Source organism: Lissotriton helveticus, chromosome 7 (genome assembly GCF_964261635.1).
Source record: "Lissotriton helveticus chromosome 7, aLisHel1.1, whole genome shotgun sequence".
In the NCBI taxonomy this organism is placed as follows: domain Eukaryota; kingdom Metazoa; phylum Chordata; class Amphibia; order Caudata; family Salamandridae; genus Lissotriton; species Lissotriton helveticus.
In genome coordinates this window covers 1,905,710,493-1,905,729,433 of record NC_136068.1, presented here as the reverse complement: position 1 = coordinate 1,905,729,433, position 18,941 = coordinate 1,905,710,493, and the positions used below count along the sequence as shown (strand labels likewise).

Sequence of the window (18,941 nt, the reverse complement as noted above, 5' to 3'; positions counted from 1 at the left end):
CGGTGTGCAGTCATGCACATGTGATCTGCCGGCTGACAATGGGTCCACATGTCTGTCATCAGGTGGATGGTGTGAACAAGTCCAGCTCATCTTCTCCCTCACCTAAGAACCCAACATCACCAAGCACAACTTCCAAGAAGGGATGAAAACCACCGTTGCTAGCTGGATGAAGAAGAGCTGCCTGAAACTAAACTCTGAGAAAGCAGAAGTCCTCATCCTTGGCTCCATCCCATCCACATGGGATGACACCTGGTGGTCTCCCACCCTCAGAAACACCCCCCAAACTGACAGACCCGACAGACCATGCACAAAACCTCAGCATAATACTGGACTAATCTCTCACAATGGACCACCAGGTCAATGCCGTATCCTCAGACTGCTTCAACACCCTCTCATACTCTGAACATTTTTCAGATGGATCCCATCTTAATCTAGAAAAATGTTCACGCACGCCCTCATCAGTAGCAGACTAGACTATGGCAATGCTCTCTACACCGGATCATTAGAAACGACTACGCAAACTCCAGACTGGCCAGACTGATCCCAAACACCCTCTGTCTCAACCACATAACCCAAGACCTCCGAGCTAGCCACTGGCTCCTCATTGAAGGAATAATGATCTTCAAACTGCTCACCCACACATAAAAGCCCTCCACAACATCGGACCAGCATACCTTAAACAACTTTCTCTCCTTCCATGCACCCAAGAGACACCTCTGATGTGCTGACCTCTCTCTGGCCACCATCCCATGCAGCTACAAGACCAGAACTGGAGGAAAGTCCTTCTCTTACCTTGCAGCCAAGGTCTGGAATGACCTCCCCCTCCTACACTGCTCCTGTTCAGGGAGGACTTCAAGACCTTGTTCTTCGGATGTCCCCAGCACTCAATGGAGCTACTCTCCCAGTGCCTTGAGACCCTTGCAGATAAGTAGCTGCCCTTTACCAACTCCTGATTGATTGATTGATTGATTGATTGATTGATTGATTGATTGATTGATTGAACAAGACTTTGATGCAGCACTGGAACAGCAAATCTGTCAAATAAGTCTGACTTCGTACCATCCTTTTTGGGCAGATGGCTGCCACAATACCTAAGAATCCCACTCCTTCCACAAAATAAAAAGGGATGAGTTTCAGCTATAGCATTTTTGGCAGCTTCCCACTGTACAAACGTGCAGTTGGGTGGTTCCGCTATTATGGCTAATCCTGCCTAAACATGCATGTAATAGTAGCCTGGATTTTCTTCTTTTCTGGGGCCACTGACATTGACATCGTTCGAGAAGTAGATAGTGGTGGTAGACTAAATGTGCATCATTGTTGGGCAGGCACTGTATGCCATGGTGTCTTCTTACTCCAAATCTTGTGCCTATGTGAAGTTGCAGAGGTGTGTGAATGTGCTGGTGCAGTGCTGTGGACATGGCTGCATTGCATTCATTTTCGGCTATTATCGTGCATTACTCTTGCATTGCGGGTGGTCCCTGACTCAATAGCGGCCACGCGTATATTTTTTAAAATTTCCTTTTTGGTATTTGCATTAATTCTTTATTTTGCTGCATTACCCCCTGATTTTATTCCCTAGCCCTCTTACTTGCACGTTAAATGTTGTAAGACCCACCGCTGTTGGGCGGGCCCTTTCCCCGGTGTGTGATCGGTCCGTGGCGGACATCTTGGGTGAACGTGGGGACATTGCGTGCTCTAGTCGTCAGAAGGACGCTAGAAGGCTTTAAAGGAGGGAAAATTAGGCGCCTTGTCATTTCCGGCTATTATCGTGCATTACTCTTGCATTGCGGGTGGTCCCTGACTCAATAGCGGCCACGCGTATATTTTTTAAAATTTCCTGTTTGGTATTTGTGTTAATTCTTTATTTTGCTGCATTACCCCCTGATTTTATTCCCTAGCCCTCTTACTTGCACGTTAAATGTTGTAAGACCCACCACTGTTGGGCGGGCCCTTTCCCCGGTGTGTGATCGGTCCGTGGCAGACATCTTGGGTGAACGTGGGGACATTGCGCGCTCTAGTCGTCAGAGGGACGCTAGAAGGCTTTAAAGGAGGGAAAATTAGGCGCCTTGTCATTTCCGGCTATTATCGTGCATTACTCTTGCATTGCGGGTGGTCCCTGACTCAATAGCGGCCACGCGTATATTTTTTAAAATTTCCTGTTTGGTATTTGCGTTAATTTTTTATTTTGCTGCATTACCCCCTGATTTTATTCCCTAGCCCTCTTACTTGCACGTTAAATGTTGTAAGACCCACCGCTGTTGGGCGGGCCCTTTCCCCGGTGTGTGATCGTTCCGTGGCGGACATCTTGGGTGAACGTGGGGACATTGCGCGCTCTAGTCGTCAGAAGGACGCTAGAAGGCTTTAAATGGAGGTCACGCGGACGCGCAGCGGACACGTGCAGCGGAGACGCCGGACCGACGGCGGAGTTACACCAGAGTTCAGCCCGTCTGCGCCCGTTCGCGCTGAGGATGGGCTGGACGCTGGTCCCTCCCCCATATGACTACAGGTAACCTATTACTACTCCCTTTCGGAGCTATTAGCTTTTAAACCTCTCCACCTGCCCTGCACTCACAAGTTTTCACCGGAAGGGGTTATGCACTCTTCACGCTGTCATACTTGCAAATCGACGGTTTTACCTTCTATATCCCCTAAGTCGACCTCCAGAGATACTTCTATTCCTTCTGGGACTTTGTCGACAAAAAAGGGATTCTTGATCAATGCTAGGTCCCTTATTAAAAATAACATCGCTTTTCACGAGTTTGTGGCGGACAGACAACCGGAATGGATGTTTGTCACCGAAACATGGGCCTCTGATACATCGGGCCATGACCTACTGATGGCCATTCCAGAAGGCTTTAAACTGTTCCGACAAGATAGACTGAAACGCAGTGGGGGAGGTCTGGCCATCCTCTGTAAATCTGCCCTGACATGTACGATAAAATCCTTGTCTGTAGCCTCAGATCCTTTTGAGGCTCTTTATTTTTCTATTCTGTGTGCCCCCTCGGTCTCTTTCTCGGGAATCCTCTTGTATAGACCCCCGGGATCCAGAGCTACTTTCTCCGAGGACCTTCTTAGAATTCTTGAACCCTATTTTGGCAAATCTCATCTGACCATACTTGGGGATTTTAATTTTCATTTAGATAGCCTAAGGGATCCAGACACCATAAGGTTGGTGGACTCACTTGCAGCTTGTGAGTGTATCCAACTTGTTAACAACCCGACACACCTGGCGGGCCACATTTTGGACGGAGTTTTTACCAATGATGATAGACTCTCTGTTGATATGCCGGTGCCCCTAGTCTGGTCGGATCATTTGGCTGTCCCTCTCCTGATGGCCTATTCTCTGGAAGTAATGTCTGAACCACCCGCCAATACTAGAGGTCCGAAAAGGAGTTTCAGGAATATCACACATGAGGCCCTGGCTCCATATATAGAGAATAGTAGTTACTCTTCACTGGGAGATGTGGATGAAGCAGCTGAACGATATTCTGACTCTATCGCCAAGGCGGTTGAGGAGTTGGCTCCTTTATCCTTTAGATATTCGGCCCGTCGTAAGCCCACCGCCCCGTGGTATACGGAATCATTAAGACTCCTCAGACAAGGCTGCAGAAGACAGGAAAGAAAATGGAGGAAATCGTGGGACCCTACTGAAAGGGAGGTCCTTAAGGGTCTGCTACGAAATTATAAATCTAGTGTCATTGAGGAAAAACAGCAGTATTTTGCGAATCTCACTGCCTCCCTCACTTCCTCGAGGAAGCTTTTTAAGATCGTCGACTCCCTTTGCTCCCTTCAGGTGCCTGACCCAGTTGTGGGTTCACAGGAGCTCTGTGACAACATATCAGAGTTTTTCTATAAGAAAATCGAGGATATCTACCTTGCTTTGGAAATTCAGAGAAATACACTGGGTGATTTCTCTCTCCAAACCTTGGTCAACCTAGAGGCTTGGCCTAAAGATCATTCCAATAGCCTAACGGATTTCCGGCTTCTTACTCTGGAAGGACTTGAACTCCTGCTCGATAGGACTAAATCCTCATCCCCCCTTGATCCATGCCCTCTGAAGACCCTGAAGGAATGTAGATCCACACTTCTCCCGCCCCTTCTGGAAGTGATGAATTGCTCCATAACTCAAGGTACTTTCCCCCTAGTCTGGAAGAGGGCGATAGTGAAGCCTCTGCTTAAGAAGCCCACGCTGGACCCGGAACAGTTGAAAAATTTTAGACCTATTTCACTGTTACCCGCTCCCGCAAAAATGCTTGAATCTCACCTTAATCTCCATCTCTCTACCTTTCTGGACTCATCTGGGTTTCTTGACAGCTCCCAGCATGGATTACGAAAGGCCCATAGTACGGAGTCAGCTTTGACTATGGTGGTAAATAACATTCGTATGAAGGTGGATTCAGGCCAAACCACGGTGCTGGTCCTATTGGACCTCACAGCAGCTTTTGACACCCTGTCTCCCTCTACTCTTACATCTCGGTTGAGGGAGGCAGGGATTGCTGGCTAGGCTTTGAATCTTCTGCACTCCTTTTTACACCACAGAGAGCAGAGAGTCAAACTTGGCGAATTCCTTTCCCCTATCAAATCCTTGCAGTGTGGGGTGCCTCAAGGGTCGGCCCTTAGTCCGACCCTATTTAACATTTATGTTGCCCCCCTGGCTAGGTTAGTGAAATCTCAGGGGATGGAAGTGGTGTCATACGCCGATGACACACAAATCATGGTGTCATTGGCCCACTCAGTCTCTACATCCGCCACCAATTTCAGGTTCTGTATGCAAACAGTCTCTGACTGGATGCTCCAGAATTCCTTGAAACTGAATGGCGACAAAACTGAGATCCTGGTCTTTGGCAAAGACCAGGATGTCTGGTCTAATGAGTGGTGGCCGTCTTCGCTGGGAACTTGTCCATCGCCCTCCCAGTCAGCTAGAAATCTTGGTGTAATTTTTAACACCTCTCTGGCCATGACTCTACAGGTCAACCGAACGGTTGCTACCTGCTGGGGGGTCATAAAAATTCTCAAGAGAATTCTCCACTATCTTTCTCCCTCAGCACGTAAGCAGACGGTGGTGGCATTGGTGGGTTCCAGGTTGGACTACTGCAATGCACTCTATGCAGATTCCAACAAGGGACTCATTCATCGATTGCAGGTTGTGCAAAATGCGGCTGCTCGTTTTGTTCTTGCACTTCCCAAGGCATCCTCTGCCACAATGGCCAGAAAGAGACTCCATTGGCTCCCCATACATTCGAGGATCTCTTTTAAGATCCTATGTTTAGCTTACAGAGCTTTGACAGATGGGCCTCTCGATCCTCTAGGCGCCCTGCTGACTCGTTACTTGCCCTGTAGATCTCTCAGATCTGCGGAGATGAATCTGTTGGTAGTTCCTCGTGCCAGAAGGGTACGTTGGGGCAACAGAGCATTTTCCATTGTTGCTCCCAAACTATGGAATTCGCTTCCCCAAGAGATCAAGACGCAACCATCCCTGGTCCTTTTTAAAAAAGCGCTGAAAACCTGGTGTTTTATCAAGGCCTACTCACAGTAGGAGTATACTCTGATAGCTGGTATATTTTGGTTAGGCGCCTTGACGCCCATTGGGCTTAGTTGCGCGTAAAAAATGTATTTTCATTTCATTTCATTTCATGAAGATGTCACCCTCTTCTTCCTTATTATTATCATTCACCATGATTGGACTTGTAGCTGATGTTCCCTAGCTCTCTTCACCACCACAACCAGGTTCAGCAATGTAAGGTTCTACCCCCAATTGATTGTGTGGTGTTTTTTCACATGGGTCATTTGGCCTCCAGTACCATAATGTGTACCAGGCTTACCTCGGCGAACATTTGTATTGCAAATGGTGCAGACTGCAATGTGCTCCCCCTCTTTTCTAACTGTACAACAGTCCCAAACTGGAGAGGAGTAATTTTTTACTGTGCCACTGCCAATGCCTGAAAAAGAACTGGAGGTAGGTGGGCGTGTCATCGATTGCCTCTCTGCTTCTCCTGAGGTAGGGGTTGGTGCAGGTCTCAGCTGGGGCTTTGCAAATATGGGAGCTGGTGGTGGTGCTACATGTGCTAAAACCCCTGGAACAGTTAAATAGCAATGTCAGACTCCTCATCATCATCTTCCATAATCTTAAGTCTTTCTGAAACTTTTCTTTTCCATTGCCTCTCCTGTTGTCTCCTGGACTCTGCAGGGGTCCACTCCATGTCCCCATCATCACCATCAGAAGAGGTGCTTGGAGAAATTGGTGGAGTAGTACCCTTCCTTTTCCTTGCTGGAGCTCTGGGAGCCTTTTATTCTAAAAGAAGCTCAACCTTCTGTTCTGCTCCAACTTCAGGCAAACGTACTATTGCTGGCTGTGACTGTGGTTGCTGTCCAAAATGCTCTGTTTTTTGTACTACTTTGAGAAAGGGACAAATCCAATTCAACATCACTAGTCGGCGTCAAGATGATTGCAGTGGCTCCCTTTCTGACCACCATGGTCCTGGGCTTACGTTGGGGGTGGTGCGGTTGATACAGAAATACTGCTCTCATCTTGCTCACTGGGGGCCGGTTATGCAGGCAAAAGTTTTCTGAAAAAGGTTCCGGTCGGCACACCAGTGGTAGAAATCTGCTTCTTCTCTTACCCACTGGCAACTTTTTTGGCAGCACCTTTTTTGGGGCCATCTTGAAGCTTTCATTTGGCAGTGACCCTTAGCTTCACAAGCTGAAATGATGTCCCTGTTGCGTAGTCCGTCACAGGTCACGTCGTGTACAGGTCTTCTGTCTGGCAGTACTGTGGGTAATGTCTCTTCACTTGTTCACCCAAAATCATGCAAGCAAGAACACTAGTGAAACATGGCATTGTTTCAGTTCAATTAGTAGTACAAACAAACAATATCATTGTGGATACTTATGTTATTATGAACAATTAACAATATAGTGTATCTATTCATAAAACCACACCAATATAAACTTTCATGGTGTACACTCAGGAAGTATAAGAACGAGCAATAACATACAGATGTAACTGTTTGCTTTATGTGCAACAAGTTGGGATGTGGCACTCAGGGTGGTACAGGTGACAATGTCATAATCCTTACCCAATGAATGCTGTTGTGCACCTATAACAGACATGGGGTTGATGATGGATGTTAAAACAAATACAATTTAAAAAACATCAAATATATTTTTTTCAATTAAGATACATTAAAATTAAAAAACCTAACATTTAAAAAAGTGATTATATTTTTTTTATAAATTAGTGAAAATATCCTCAAGCACATAACTTATTAAACTGTTACAAAAGGGTCACTCTGGCTGGGTGAGCAAAATGGCTGCCAGCAGTGCCACACAGTCAGCAAGAACAGCACTGAGCAAGAAGGCATGGGGAACAAAGAGAAGACATGGAAGCCTATGAAAAAAAGTACACTGGCTTGTTATACAAAATGGCCTCCAGCCACATGGTCATAACATCAAGCAAGCAAGAAGGCATGGGGAGCAAAGAAGACATGCAGGCCTGTGGAGAAAGCAATCTGTCTGGCTACACACAGTGGCCACCGACCACATGGTCAAACAGCAAGCAAGAATGCATGGGGAATAAAGAAGATGTAGGGCTCTGGCAAACACACACTGGCTGGTTACACAAAATGGCCACAAGGCACATGGTCACATAAACATGCAAGAAGATAGGGAACTAAGAAAACAAAACATGCAGGCCTATGGCAAATGCACAATGACTGGCTACACAAATGTCCACTAACAACATGGTGAAACAGCAAGCAAGGAGGCATGGGCACAACAAAGAACACATGCAAGCCTATCACAGAAGCACACTGGTTGGCTGCACAAAATGGCCTTCAGCCTCATGGTTACAACAAGAAGCAATAAAATGGCATGTGGAACAAAGAACCCATGCAGGCCTATGGCAAAAGCACACTGGATGCCTACACAAAATGGCTACCGATCACACTGTCAAACAGCAAGCAAGGAGGCAAGGCCACAACAAAAAAGACATACAGGCCTATGGCACAATCACACTGGCCGCCTATAGAAAATGGTCACCGACCACATGCTAAAATAGCAAACAAGGAGGTATGGCCACGATAAAGAAGACATGCAGGCCTATGGGCACTGACTATACCAAATGGTCCCTGGCCAAATGGCATGGGGAACAAAGACAAATGGTGGCCTATGGCTAACACACTCACGCACTGGCCAGAGAAAGGAGGCATGGATTAGTAACACAGAAAAAAGAGTATTAATTCAGCAATGCCAAAAACTAAAATTAACTGGGATAAGAAACTTTACAACAACACACAACCTCCAAAGGCATCATATATAATTACCCAACCTATACACTGTATGCAGAACATAATGTAAAATCTCCCAAAAAACACATGTTGCAATTTAATCCAATCCCATGTATGGCCTAAATGATGTTTCATTTCATAAGACACTACAGAAACAGTTGCAATCATGAGTAGTACTGGGAATACTGGCTGCAATTCCCATTGGCACACTAGGCCACATAGTGAATTACATAAAGTTTGCAAACCTATTAAAACACATGAGAAAAATGTACTGAGCTGTGCAACATGTTTCCTTTACAAAGGAAGAACAATTACATGCAAAAATATAATTAGGCCCCTACTTACACTGCAGGCCACGCACCACGGTAAATTTTTAAAACCAATTTAAAGTACAGAAAATCCCGAAGCACGTCCCCAATCAAACAAACAACACAATTAAACACCTATTTTTCAACTTACTTGTGAAATCTCAAATACAAAGCCCTTAAATCAATGGTATATATGCAGTAGACAAGGAAAGTGATCCTTTCAGCTCCAAATCCCAATAAAACGTGACCAGGAACAAAGCGCTGGTAGGAGCCTGCTGGACAGGAAAAGGAAGTTGGAGTCTCTGGGGCACTGTTTGAAAGAAAGAGTAAAAAAAAAGGCTTCTCACACAAAAAAATCCACTCTAAAAGTCTCTCAGCTGCACCTTGAGCACAAAAGCTTATTGAGCACTCCATTTGCGATTGCCACTAGATTTGTACCATCGTAGCCGGAAGTAGTGCAAGTGAATCTCAAGAGTATCCTTGTCCTTGCAATTGAGTGCCAAAGTAAAATTCAAGGGCGTGAACAGAAAAAAAACTCTGCTTCGTGCCCAAAATGCAGGATTCAGGAACTCCGCGTTCCTCCTTGGAGTGCCTGAATTCCACAAACAGAGTGGAGTTTTACGCCTGGGGCTTGTTTCATGTCTTAAGAATTGTAATTTATAACACTCTTAAATGGAAAAATCAGATTTTGTGTCACCATCCTGAAAATGCTACTTTTATAAAGTTGCCATTTTCTTGTCTCCACTATTCGGTACCTGCAGCCTGTATCCTGGGTCACCTGACTAGGCGTAGCTGGCACTTCATCTTTGTGTATTGTTCCCGGACAGTGAGCAAAGGAGAAAAGGTGTTGGTTGGATAGGCCATCTCTGACTTGATGAGGTGTAGGAACTGCAACCTATCACACTACCACATCACAAAGGCTCACCCCAGCACACTCACAATGGATGGTGGCACTAGTTTCTTGTGTCCCCTGACATGCTGGGGCCAGAGAAGTGAGGCATGAAATTCCAAACATCTCTGAGGGTGGAAGCCTCCAGAACATGTCCCAAGCTTCAAAGTGGGCACCATGTATGAATAGTAGACCCTCAGACCCAACTCTTCAGCATGCTTCTGAAGGTGTAGATGACTCAGGTCTGCTGTGTTGCTTTGCAAGAAGGTATGTTACTCTGCTGCCATGCTGCCCGAGTAAAAAGGACCGGACCTGCTCCTTGAACCCACGGCCACCAAAGCGACTCTAACGGCTAGTTGGCTGACCTCTTGATCAATGTGTCAAGGAGAGCACAGGTTCCAATCACTCTGAACCCAGCACCTGGACTCTGTCTACCTCCCAAGTGCTGCCACCACGGTCTTTGACCTTTGGATGTGAGCCTTAAGGTGTTCTTCCAGCCCAGCTGTGATCTTTTGAGCAGAACTGATGAAGTACGACATATCTCCTAGCAGCTCCACATCAGAACTACCTCTGAGTGATGTATCCTTGACGCAGGACATGACATCAAAGGCAACAGCTCCTCAAATGCACCACTGTTTGATGCATTCCACATGCTGGACATCACATTGTAAGCCGCTGTCGACTTTATCCACACTGACGATGCTGAACATTACATTGCAGCATGCAGCTTCTCAGAACAGCAGCCACACAACACATCATCGACGCAAGGCTTTGCATAACAAGCCCCCATTGACGCCATCCTCGACTATGATGCAAAACCTCACATCGCAGTCCCACAGCTTCTTTGGAACAGATGATGCGTGAAGCCTCCTCAAAGTGGGATTTTGAAATGCTCTGCAACCAGGATTTATGGTTCCCTGTTCAGCGGGCCTAACTTGGTCCCTTTCTCCGACACATGCGTCATTGTGCTCACCCTGAACTTGTGACTTTCTACCGGTCAAGCATAGCCAGACAACCCCAGTAGGCACACTTAAATATATAATCTACTGATTGGATTTTTGTTGTTTTAGTTTCAAATAATTGAATACATTTTACACTATTTATTTGAATAGCCATTGGATTTTCCTGGTGTTCTGATTTCACTTTATCACTGCTGCATGAAAGTGGGCCTAAAGGTGCTCTGACAATCCAGCTGTGTTCCTGTAGGCAGATCAGATATAGCATGACAACTCTCCTCGACGCCGCACCAGAACTGCCACAGCACGCTACACCCTCAATGCCAGACCTTGCATCATAGCTCACAGTCTTCTCGGAACAATCTCTGTGCAATGTATCCTCAATTCGGGGTTCCACAATGTACGCCCCGTGTCAATGGCATGTTCGACAATTATACAGGACTCTGCATCGCAGCCCAACAGCTTGTTCGGAACCACTGATGTGCAATGCATCCTTGATACAGGACTTCCCATCGCAAACCCCTCGTCGACACCCACCCCGACAATGATGCAGGGCTCTGCATCGCAGACTCACAGCTTCTTCACAACCATTGGTGTGCGACACATTCTTGATAAAGGACTTTACATTGCAAGCCCCTCCTTTATGACATCCTCAACAATGAAGCAGGACTCCACATTGCAACCCTAGAGCTGCTTGGAAACACTGATGCGTGACACATCCTTGATACAGGAACATGCAACACTCTGCAACCAGGGTTTAAGGTCCTTTGTTCAGCTGGCCTAACTTGATCCCTGCATCCAGTGCTCACCCCACCAGATTTGGCCTGATCATTTAACTTTGTCCTGAATCAGCATGACCAGATAACCACATTTGACATTTGTGCTTCTGGATAATATCTATGCTTACATCTTAAAAATTGCTTATCTCCTGTCCGACTAATTGGATTTTTCTTGCCTTGATGTCCAAATAAATGATCAAATATTACTCTAAATTGGTGTTTTTCATATGTTGTGATTTCACTTTATTACTGTTTGGAGTGCGTCGTAAATACTTTACACATTGTCTCTAAGTTACATCTGGCTGCTTATGAGCCAAGCTACCTGAGGGTTGGTCACAGGTTAATTTAGGGTTTACGTATGGCTCACACTGATAGAGAGTGTTATTGCTACTTGAGCAGGGATTCACCCCCCTCAATCAGTAACCCAATTTCCAACAACCAGTTCCATCCGTTCCATTCTCAAAAGTACACTACAAGTCGCCCTGTTACAAGCAGCCCACAACTTGAATCCCAGCTTTCGTCCATGGTTTCCTATTGTAGTGTGCACCAGTTCTTTGTAGCCCGGTAAACATTACAATGGTGCATACTTATGCCAACAATGCCACATCAGTGGCTGAGGAATATCTATTTAATTGGTTAATCTTCTCAACTTGTACCACCTGAACTCCCCTGTCGCACAGAATGGCTCTGATCTTTAAACATTCCTGATTCTCAGCTTCCAAATTCCATCTGATTGGTCACAATAACTGCGCTGCACAGCAGAACACCTCCAGATTAGGCACTCCCATTCCATGGTTATCTCCATAAAGAGAACGTTTTCAAGACAACAGAGATGGACAGAAAGTTGAACAGGGATTGTGGCAAAACTAACATTTTAGCAATGGCCACCCATATAATGGATGAAAGGGGAAGCCTGATCCAAAACAATGGCAGATTATCTTTTTCTAAAGTTTCCCATTTCTAGTTGTTCATGTCTGTGATGGATTTGTACCCCCTAAATACCTAAATGTATTGGGCTCCCAATTAAAAGAGTGATCTATATGTAGTGGGTCAGCTGTATCAACAATTGGAAAGATTGGTAACAGATAAGATTTTACCTAATTTACTTTCAACACCGGGAGCAGCTCAAATTTGCACAATAGCTTTATGACTCCTGATAGATTATGCAGGGGCTCCCTCAAATATAGGGTAATATCATTTGAGTACCAGAAGTCATATGTGTACTAAAGTATCCAAAGCAATATCACACACTCTTGGACTGCTGGTGATCTCTCAGCATTGTTCCTCTCCCACACTCTCACATGCTGCTGAATTATTAGAGGAAAAACATGGAGGTTGAACTACAGAAAGTCAACAAGACCCAGTTAACCCTGTTTACTTTTGTATACAACTGCCCATTTGGCTCATGAGACTAGGGGTAGTAACAGCAGAGCAAAGGGTAACAAAGCGAAAGAGAGGCAGCAGCACTTGCCCCTGGCTTCCCCGGATTTATCTGCATGATATGTGTTGTTATAAAGGGTCACCCAAACTCCCAGCAATGAGTATTAATGTTTTCTGTTGGACATGTCTCCATCCACAGTTTGCAGTTACATTTTGACCTTAAAGTTTAACTGACTTCTAAAAATTGTGGGTTGTTTTGGTCCTTTAGTCAATATTGCTTTTTGTCTTCCTGAAGCCCTTTGCAAAGCCTTCGTTTTTCAGGCTGTATATGATGGGGTTGCACAGTGGAGGAACAGCCGTGTAGAGTAAAGCCAAAATCTTGTTTTCTTTTATTGAAACTTTTGATGTTGGTCTCATGTATGTGGAACAAACAGACCCAAAGAATAAAATAACCACAGTGAGATGAGAACCACAGGTTGAAAAGGTCTTTCGCCTCCCCTCTGTCGACTTCATGTTCAGTATTGATGAAATGATCTTGACATATGATGTGAAAACAATAATAAAGGGTGCCAGTGCAAAAATAGATCCAATAACATAGTTCAGTGTCTCAATACCGTGGATGCTGGTGCAAGAAAGCTTCATCAGGGCCGTGAAATCACAGAAGAAGTGGTTGATGGTGTGGGACTGACAGTAGGAGAGCCTAGAGATCAGTGTGATGTGCGGAAGTGGGGCCAAGATACCACCAAGCCAACTTCCAGTGGCCAGCTGTATGCACATGTTTTTGTTCATGATGCTCAAGTAATGTAAGGGATAACAGATGGCCACGTAACGATCATAGGCCATAACTGTGAGGATAAGAAATTCTGTACCTAACAAGAAAAGAAAGAGATATATCTGCAGCAGACATTTGGTGAGAGAAATGATTGTGTCTGTCTGAAAGAAGTGTATTAGCATTGGTGGGAAAGTAACTGAGATGTTAGTGATGTCAATAAAGGCAACATTTAAAAGGAAAAAATACATTGGGGTGTGCAGGTGTGAGTTGGAGTATACTATGGAGACAATAAGAAGGTTTCCAATCAAAGTCAACACGTAAATTGTTAAAAATGCAATAAAAAGGGGAACTTGCAGCAGTGGAAGATCCGTAAACCCTATAATCAGGAACTGTTCCTCTGAAGTAAGATTTTCTCCTTCCATCTGTCCAGATTAATTGCGATTTGAAGACAGGCTGAAATAAAGCACACCAGCAATGTGAATACAATTTTGACTAGCTGGTTTGACTTTTAAGTTTCTGTTTTTGGTCTTCTGAAAACCTCCTAATCTCAATGTTCAACATATATTGGTTTCTTTCAAACATGTTACCAACAAATATTTTCTGTTGCTCAATAATCTTAGTAAGGTTTTATCATTCGTCTTTCGGAGATAGGGCAACTATTAATTGCAGAATATGTATGCATAAAATTGTTATCTCAGCTTAGATTTTCATGGAACAAATGTTCTAAACGAACAAGTAACTTACCTTCGGTAACGCTTTTTCTGGTAGATACAATATCTGCCTGTGGATTCCTCACCTTGTGAATATCCCCTTGCGCCAGCAACATTCGGAAATTATTTTAGTAGCTTCGCGCCGACGTGGACTTGGACGTCATAGAGGCACGGCATCGCACGCGACTCCGCTGACGTCACCGACGCCTATAATAGGCCGACACCGGCGTGATGACATCTGTTCCGCCCTTTTTTCCGTGCCTTCGAGGCACACGGACGGACCAATGACAGTAGACACATACCCAGTATACGCAGTATAAATATCAAGGTAACACACACAGTGTGAAGCAAATGCAACAAAATATTTGAAATAGAACAAATATATAATAGAAACTCTGGCAAAGAAGAGTGGACAACGGGGAGGCCGGTGGGTCAGTGAGGAATCCACAGGCAGATATTGTATCTACCAGAAAAAGCGTTACCGAAGGTAAGTAACTTGTTCTTCTGATAGATACATCTGACGTGTGGATTCCTCACCTTGTGAATAGAGTCCCACAGCAGTCCCCACTCCTGGAGGAGGGTGTCCACTCTTCTAGACCAAGAAATCCTGAAGGACAGAGCGTGCAAAGAGACCGTCCCTCCTCACTTCGTAATCCAAGCAGTAATGCTTTGCGAATGTGTGGAGAGAAGACCAAGTTGCCGCTCTACAAATATCCTTTACAGGCACACCTCTAGCCAATGCTGAGGTCGAAGACTTAGCTCTAGTAGAATGAGCCCTTATATTCTCTGGTGGATCCTTACCGGCCAAAGAGTAGCAGATCCTAATACAGAGGACAATCCATCTTGATAAAGTCCTCTTATGGACTGCTCTTCCTCTCTTGCAGCCAGCAAAGCCAATGAAGAGCTGGTCATCCAACCGACAGTCTTTAGTTCTGTCCAGGTAAAAAGACACCGCCCTCTTGGGGTCCAGACGGTGCAATCTCTCCTCCTCCTTGGAAGGGTGAGGGGGAGGATAAAATGTGGGGAGGGTAATGGATTGACCAAGGTGGAAAGGAGTCACCACCTTTGGCAGGAAAAGCAGCCCTGGTCCTAAGAACCATTCGATCAGCATGAATGGTCAAGAAAGGGGGCTTGGAACTAAGAGCTTGAAGCTCACTTACCCTCCTTGCCGAGGTTATTGCAACGAGGAAGACAGTCTTAAGAGTCAAAAGCCTCATAGGACATTTGTGAAGAGGCTCAAAGGGAGCACCCATCAGAAAGGTCAAAACAAGATTTAAGTCCCACTGAGGCACAATAAAAGGAGTAGGAGGGAACTTATTTATGAGGCCCTTCAAAAACTTTAAGACTACAGGAGATTTAAAAAGAGAGGGCTAGTCAGGCAAACAGATAAAAGCCGACAGCGCTGAAAGATAACCCTTCACTGTGGCAACAGCAAGCCCCTGCTGTGCCAGAGAAAGGGCAAACTGGAGAACATCAGATAAATGGGCCTTCAAAGGGTCTATAGACTCCTCCCTGCACCAAGTAACAAATTTTGACCACCTAAAAGAATAGATGGACTTAGTGGAGTCACGCCTGGCTGACAAGATGACATCCACTACATCAGGCGGGAAAGAAAAAGAACTCAGGTTGCCCTGTTCAATCTCCAGGCATGAAGGTGTAAGGTCTGGAGGTGGGGGTGTAGAACCTGCCCCTCCATCTGGGAGAGGAGATCTGCCCTGTGAGGGAGACGGAGCGGCGAGCACGAGGAGAGGTGGAGAAGATCTGAGTACCACACCCTTCTTGGCCAATCCGGGGCGATCAATATAACTTGTGCCCGGTCTTGGCGAATCTTCCTCAGAACTCGAGGAATCAAAGGTATGGGAGGAAACACGTAAAGGAGTTGTGAGCCCCAACTCAACTGAAACGCGTCCCCCAAGGCTCCTTGCATCGGATACTGGAGACTGCAGAATAACGGGCAGTGAGCATTCTCTTGAGTGGCAAAAAGGTCCACCTGAGGAGTCCCCCACGTCCCAAAGACGTGGCGAACTACCTCCGGATGAAGCCTCCACTCGTGGTCGGCAGACAGCTGCCGACTGAGACTGTCTGCACGAACGTTCTGAACTCCGGCCAGATGATTTGCCATCAGACAAATCCGATGGTCCTGAACCCAGGACCAGAGGCGCAGAGCCTCTCTGCAGAGACACTGTGACCCCACTCCTCCCTGTTTGTTGATGTACCACATCGCGGTCGTGTTGTCCGTCAAGACCTGAACCGAACCGCCGCGAAGGGAAGGGAGGAAGGCCTTGAGCGCCAGATGTATCGCCCGCAACTCCAGAAGGTTGATATGAAGCAACCTTTCCTCCGGAGACCAAAGACCCTTGACCTCCAGGTCCCCCAGATGAGCACCCCACCCTGGAGTGGATGCATCCGTTATTACTGTGGCCACCGATGGAGGCAGTTGGAAAGGCTTTCCTTGCGGCACATTGCCTTCCACGCTCCACCAAGACAGATCCGCCGCAGTTTCTCTGGAGATCCTCACTGACTCCCTGAGATCTCCGCTGTGCTGATACCACTGCCTGCGGAGGCACCACTGGAGTGCCCTCATGTGCCAGTGTGCATGGTTGACCAACAGAATGCAAGAAGCCATCAGACCAAGCAGGCGAAGGACCTTCAGGACTGGAACAACCGCTCCATTGAAAAATAAAGGAATCATTGCCTGTATGTCGCGAATCCTTTGAGGAGGAGGGAATGCACGGCATACAGTTGTATCCAGTACCGCACCTATGAACAGGATGCGCTGCGAGGGCACCAGGTGAGACTTGGGTACATTTATTGAAAAACCCAACCTGTGCAACAACTGAGTTTTCTCCTGCAGATGATGGAGCACCTACTCGGACGACTCCGCCTTGATCAAATCGTCCAAATACAGGAATACAGGAATCCCCGACCTTCTGAGATGTGCTGCCACCACTGCCATCGCCTTGGTGAAGACTCGAGGCGCAGTAGTAAGACCAAACGGAAGGACCGCAAACTGGTAGTTATGCGACTCAACCGTAAAACGGAGATACTTTCTGTGCAACTTCAAGATGGGAATATGAAAATACGCATCCTGTAAGTCGAGCGACACCATCCAGTCTTCTTCCAGCAGCGCTTGAAGAACCTGTGCAAGAGTGAGCATCTTAAACTTTTCCTGTTTCAGGTAAAGGTTCAGGATCCTGAGATCCAGGATTGGCCGAAGCCTGCCATCCTTCTTGGGGATCAGAAAATACCGGGAGTAGCACCCCTGACCACTCTCCTGCTCCGGAACCACCTCTATCGCACCTTTCTTGAACAGTGCCAGGACTACTTCCTGCAGGAGAAGCAGGTGGTCCTCCGAACAAAAACCCTGGCAAGGAGGGTAATTTGGGGGAAACTCCCGAAAGGGAAGAGCATACCCATTCCCCACGAGATTGAGAACCCAAAGATCCGATGTTATCAATTCCCAATCTCGTAGGAAATGGGTAAGCCGGCCCCCTACTGGGACCACATGATCCGGAATGACGTATCTAGGGCTGCTTTGCTGCATTGGCAGGGGGCTGGGAAGGGGAAGAACAGGAGGAGGAAGAAGCCTGACGGCCTCTAGGACGGGCTCTTTGCCTGCCCCTGTATGATTTGTACAGCGTATTTTGCTGTTGCTGTGGCTGCTGCTGAGATGGTCTCTAGGAACGAAAGGAAGATCTGCCAAATCCTCTGAAGCGTCTTCCAGTAGTACCCCTGGACTGAAGGCCCAAAGATTTAGCAGTGGCCCTACTGTCTTTAAAACATGCCTAGGCCGCATCAGCCTTCTTGCCAAACAATCCTGAGCCATCAAAAGGCAAGTCTATCAAAACAGACTGAACATCTGTAGAGAACTCCGACGTTTTAAGCCATACGGCTCTCCTAGTGGCCACGGAAGAGCCCATGATCATCGCTACCGAATCAGCAGTGTCCAGCCCACTCTAATCACCTGCCTCGCAGCAGCCTGAGTGTCCGATTATCACTTCCTGAAAATCCTTTCTATCCTCCTCAGGGATTTTTGGAACCAACTGTTTAACAGAATCCATCAAGGCATGGACATACCGTCCCATCAGACAAGCTGCGTTGGTTGACTTTAACGCCATACTGGCTGAGGAGAAGACCTTCTTGCCAGCCTGATCCTGCTTTCTGGACTCCTTATCCCCAGGAACCTGCGGAAAAGCACCAGCAGACCTCTTCGAGCAGGCAGCCTGCACAACCAAACTTTCAGGCAGGGGGTGCGTTGACAAAAAATCAGGATCACCAGGCGCAACCCTTTACCTCCTTGCCACTGCCCTAGAAACCGCAGGAGTAGACAAGGGCTTCTTCCAAACCTCATAGATGGGTTCAGCTAACGCATCATTAAAGGGCAACATAGGCTCAATAGAAGAGGAGGGTGAGTGAAGAACTTCAGTTAGAAGATTAGACTTATACTCAGCAGTGGGCAGAGTAATGTTCAACAAATTTGCCGCCTTTTTGATAACAGTGTGATAAGGCACCACATCTTTTGAAGGCACAATCGACACTGAAGCCAAATCCCACTCAGGAGATAGTTCAAGCCCACTGGCCTCTCCCAGGTCCTCAAAAGGATCATCAGACTCCTGCAACTCTCCTTCCTCCATATCAGCATATTGTTTTTCCTCCAGAAGTCTCTGGGCTTCTCTCCGTGACCTTTCCTTCACGATAGAAGTCGAAGGATCCGGAACCGACTCCGACGGGGCCGGAGCCGGCGTCGAACCCGAAGTCGGATGAGGTCGTTTCACACGAGGTCGAACAGAATCCTGCCTCGGAGTCGTAGGCATCGGCGTTGATGGAACCGGCGTCGACGGAGTCGGCATCGTACGCTTCGG

At 46.6% G+C, this 18,941-nt stretch overlaps 1 protein-coding gene across 1 annotated transcript; it reads right to left on the bottom strand.

Annotated features, from left to right (window-relative positions):
- Window positions 1-12,861: 12,861 nt before the first annotated feature.
- On the bottom strand, window positions 12,862-13,791 carry LOC144769909 (olfactory receptor 1G1-like). Its single transcript, XM_078654103.1, has one exon. The coding sequence runs from the start codon at window positions 13,789-13,791 to the stop codon at window positions 12,862-12,864; it is 930 nt and encodes a 309-aa protein (XP_078510229.1).
- Window positions 13,792-18,941: the final 5,150 nt, after the last annotated feature.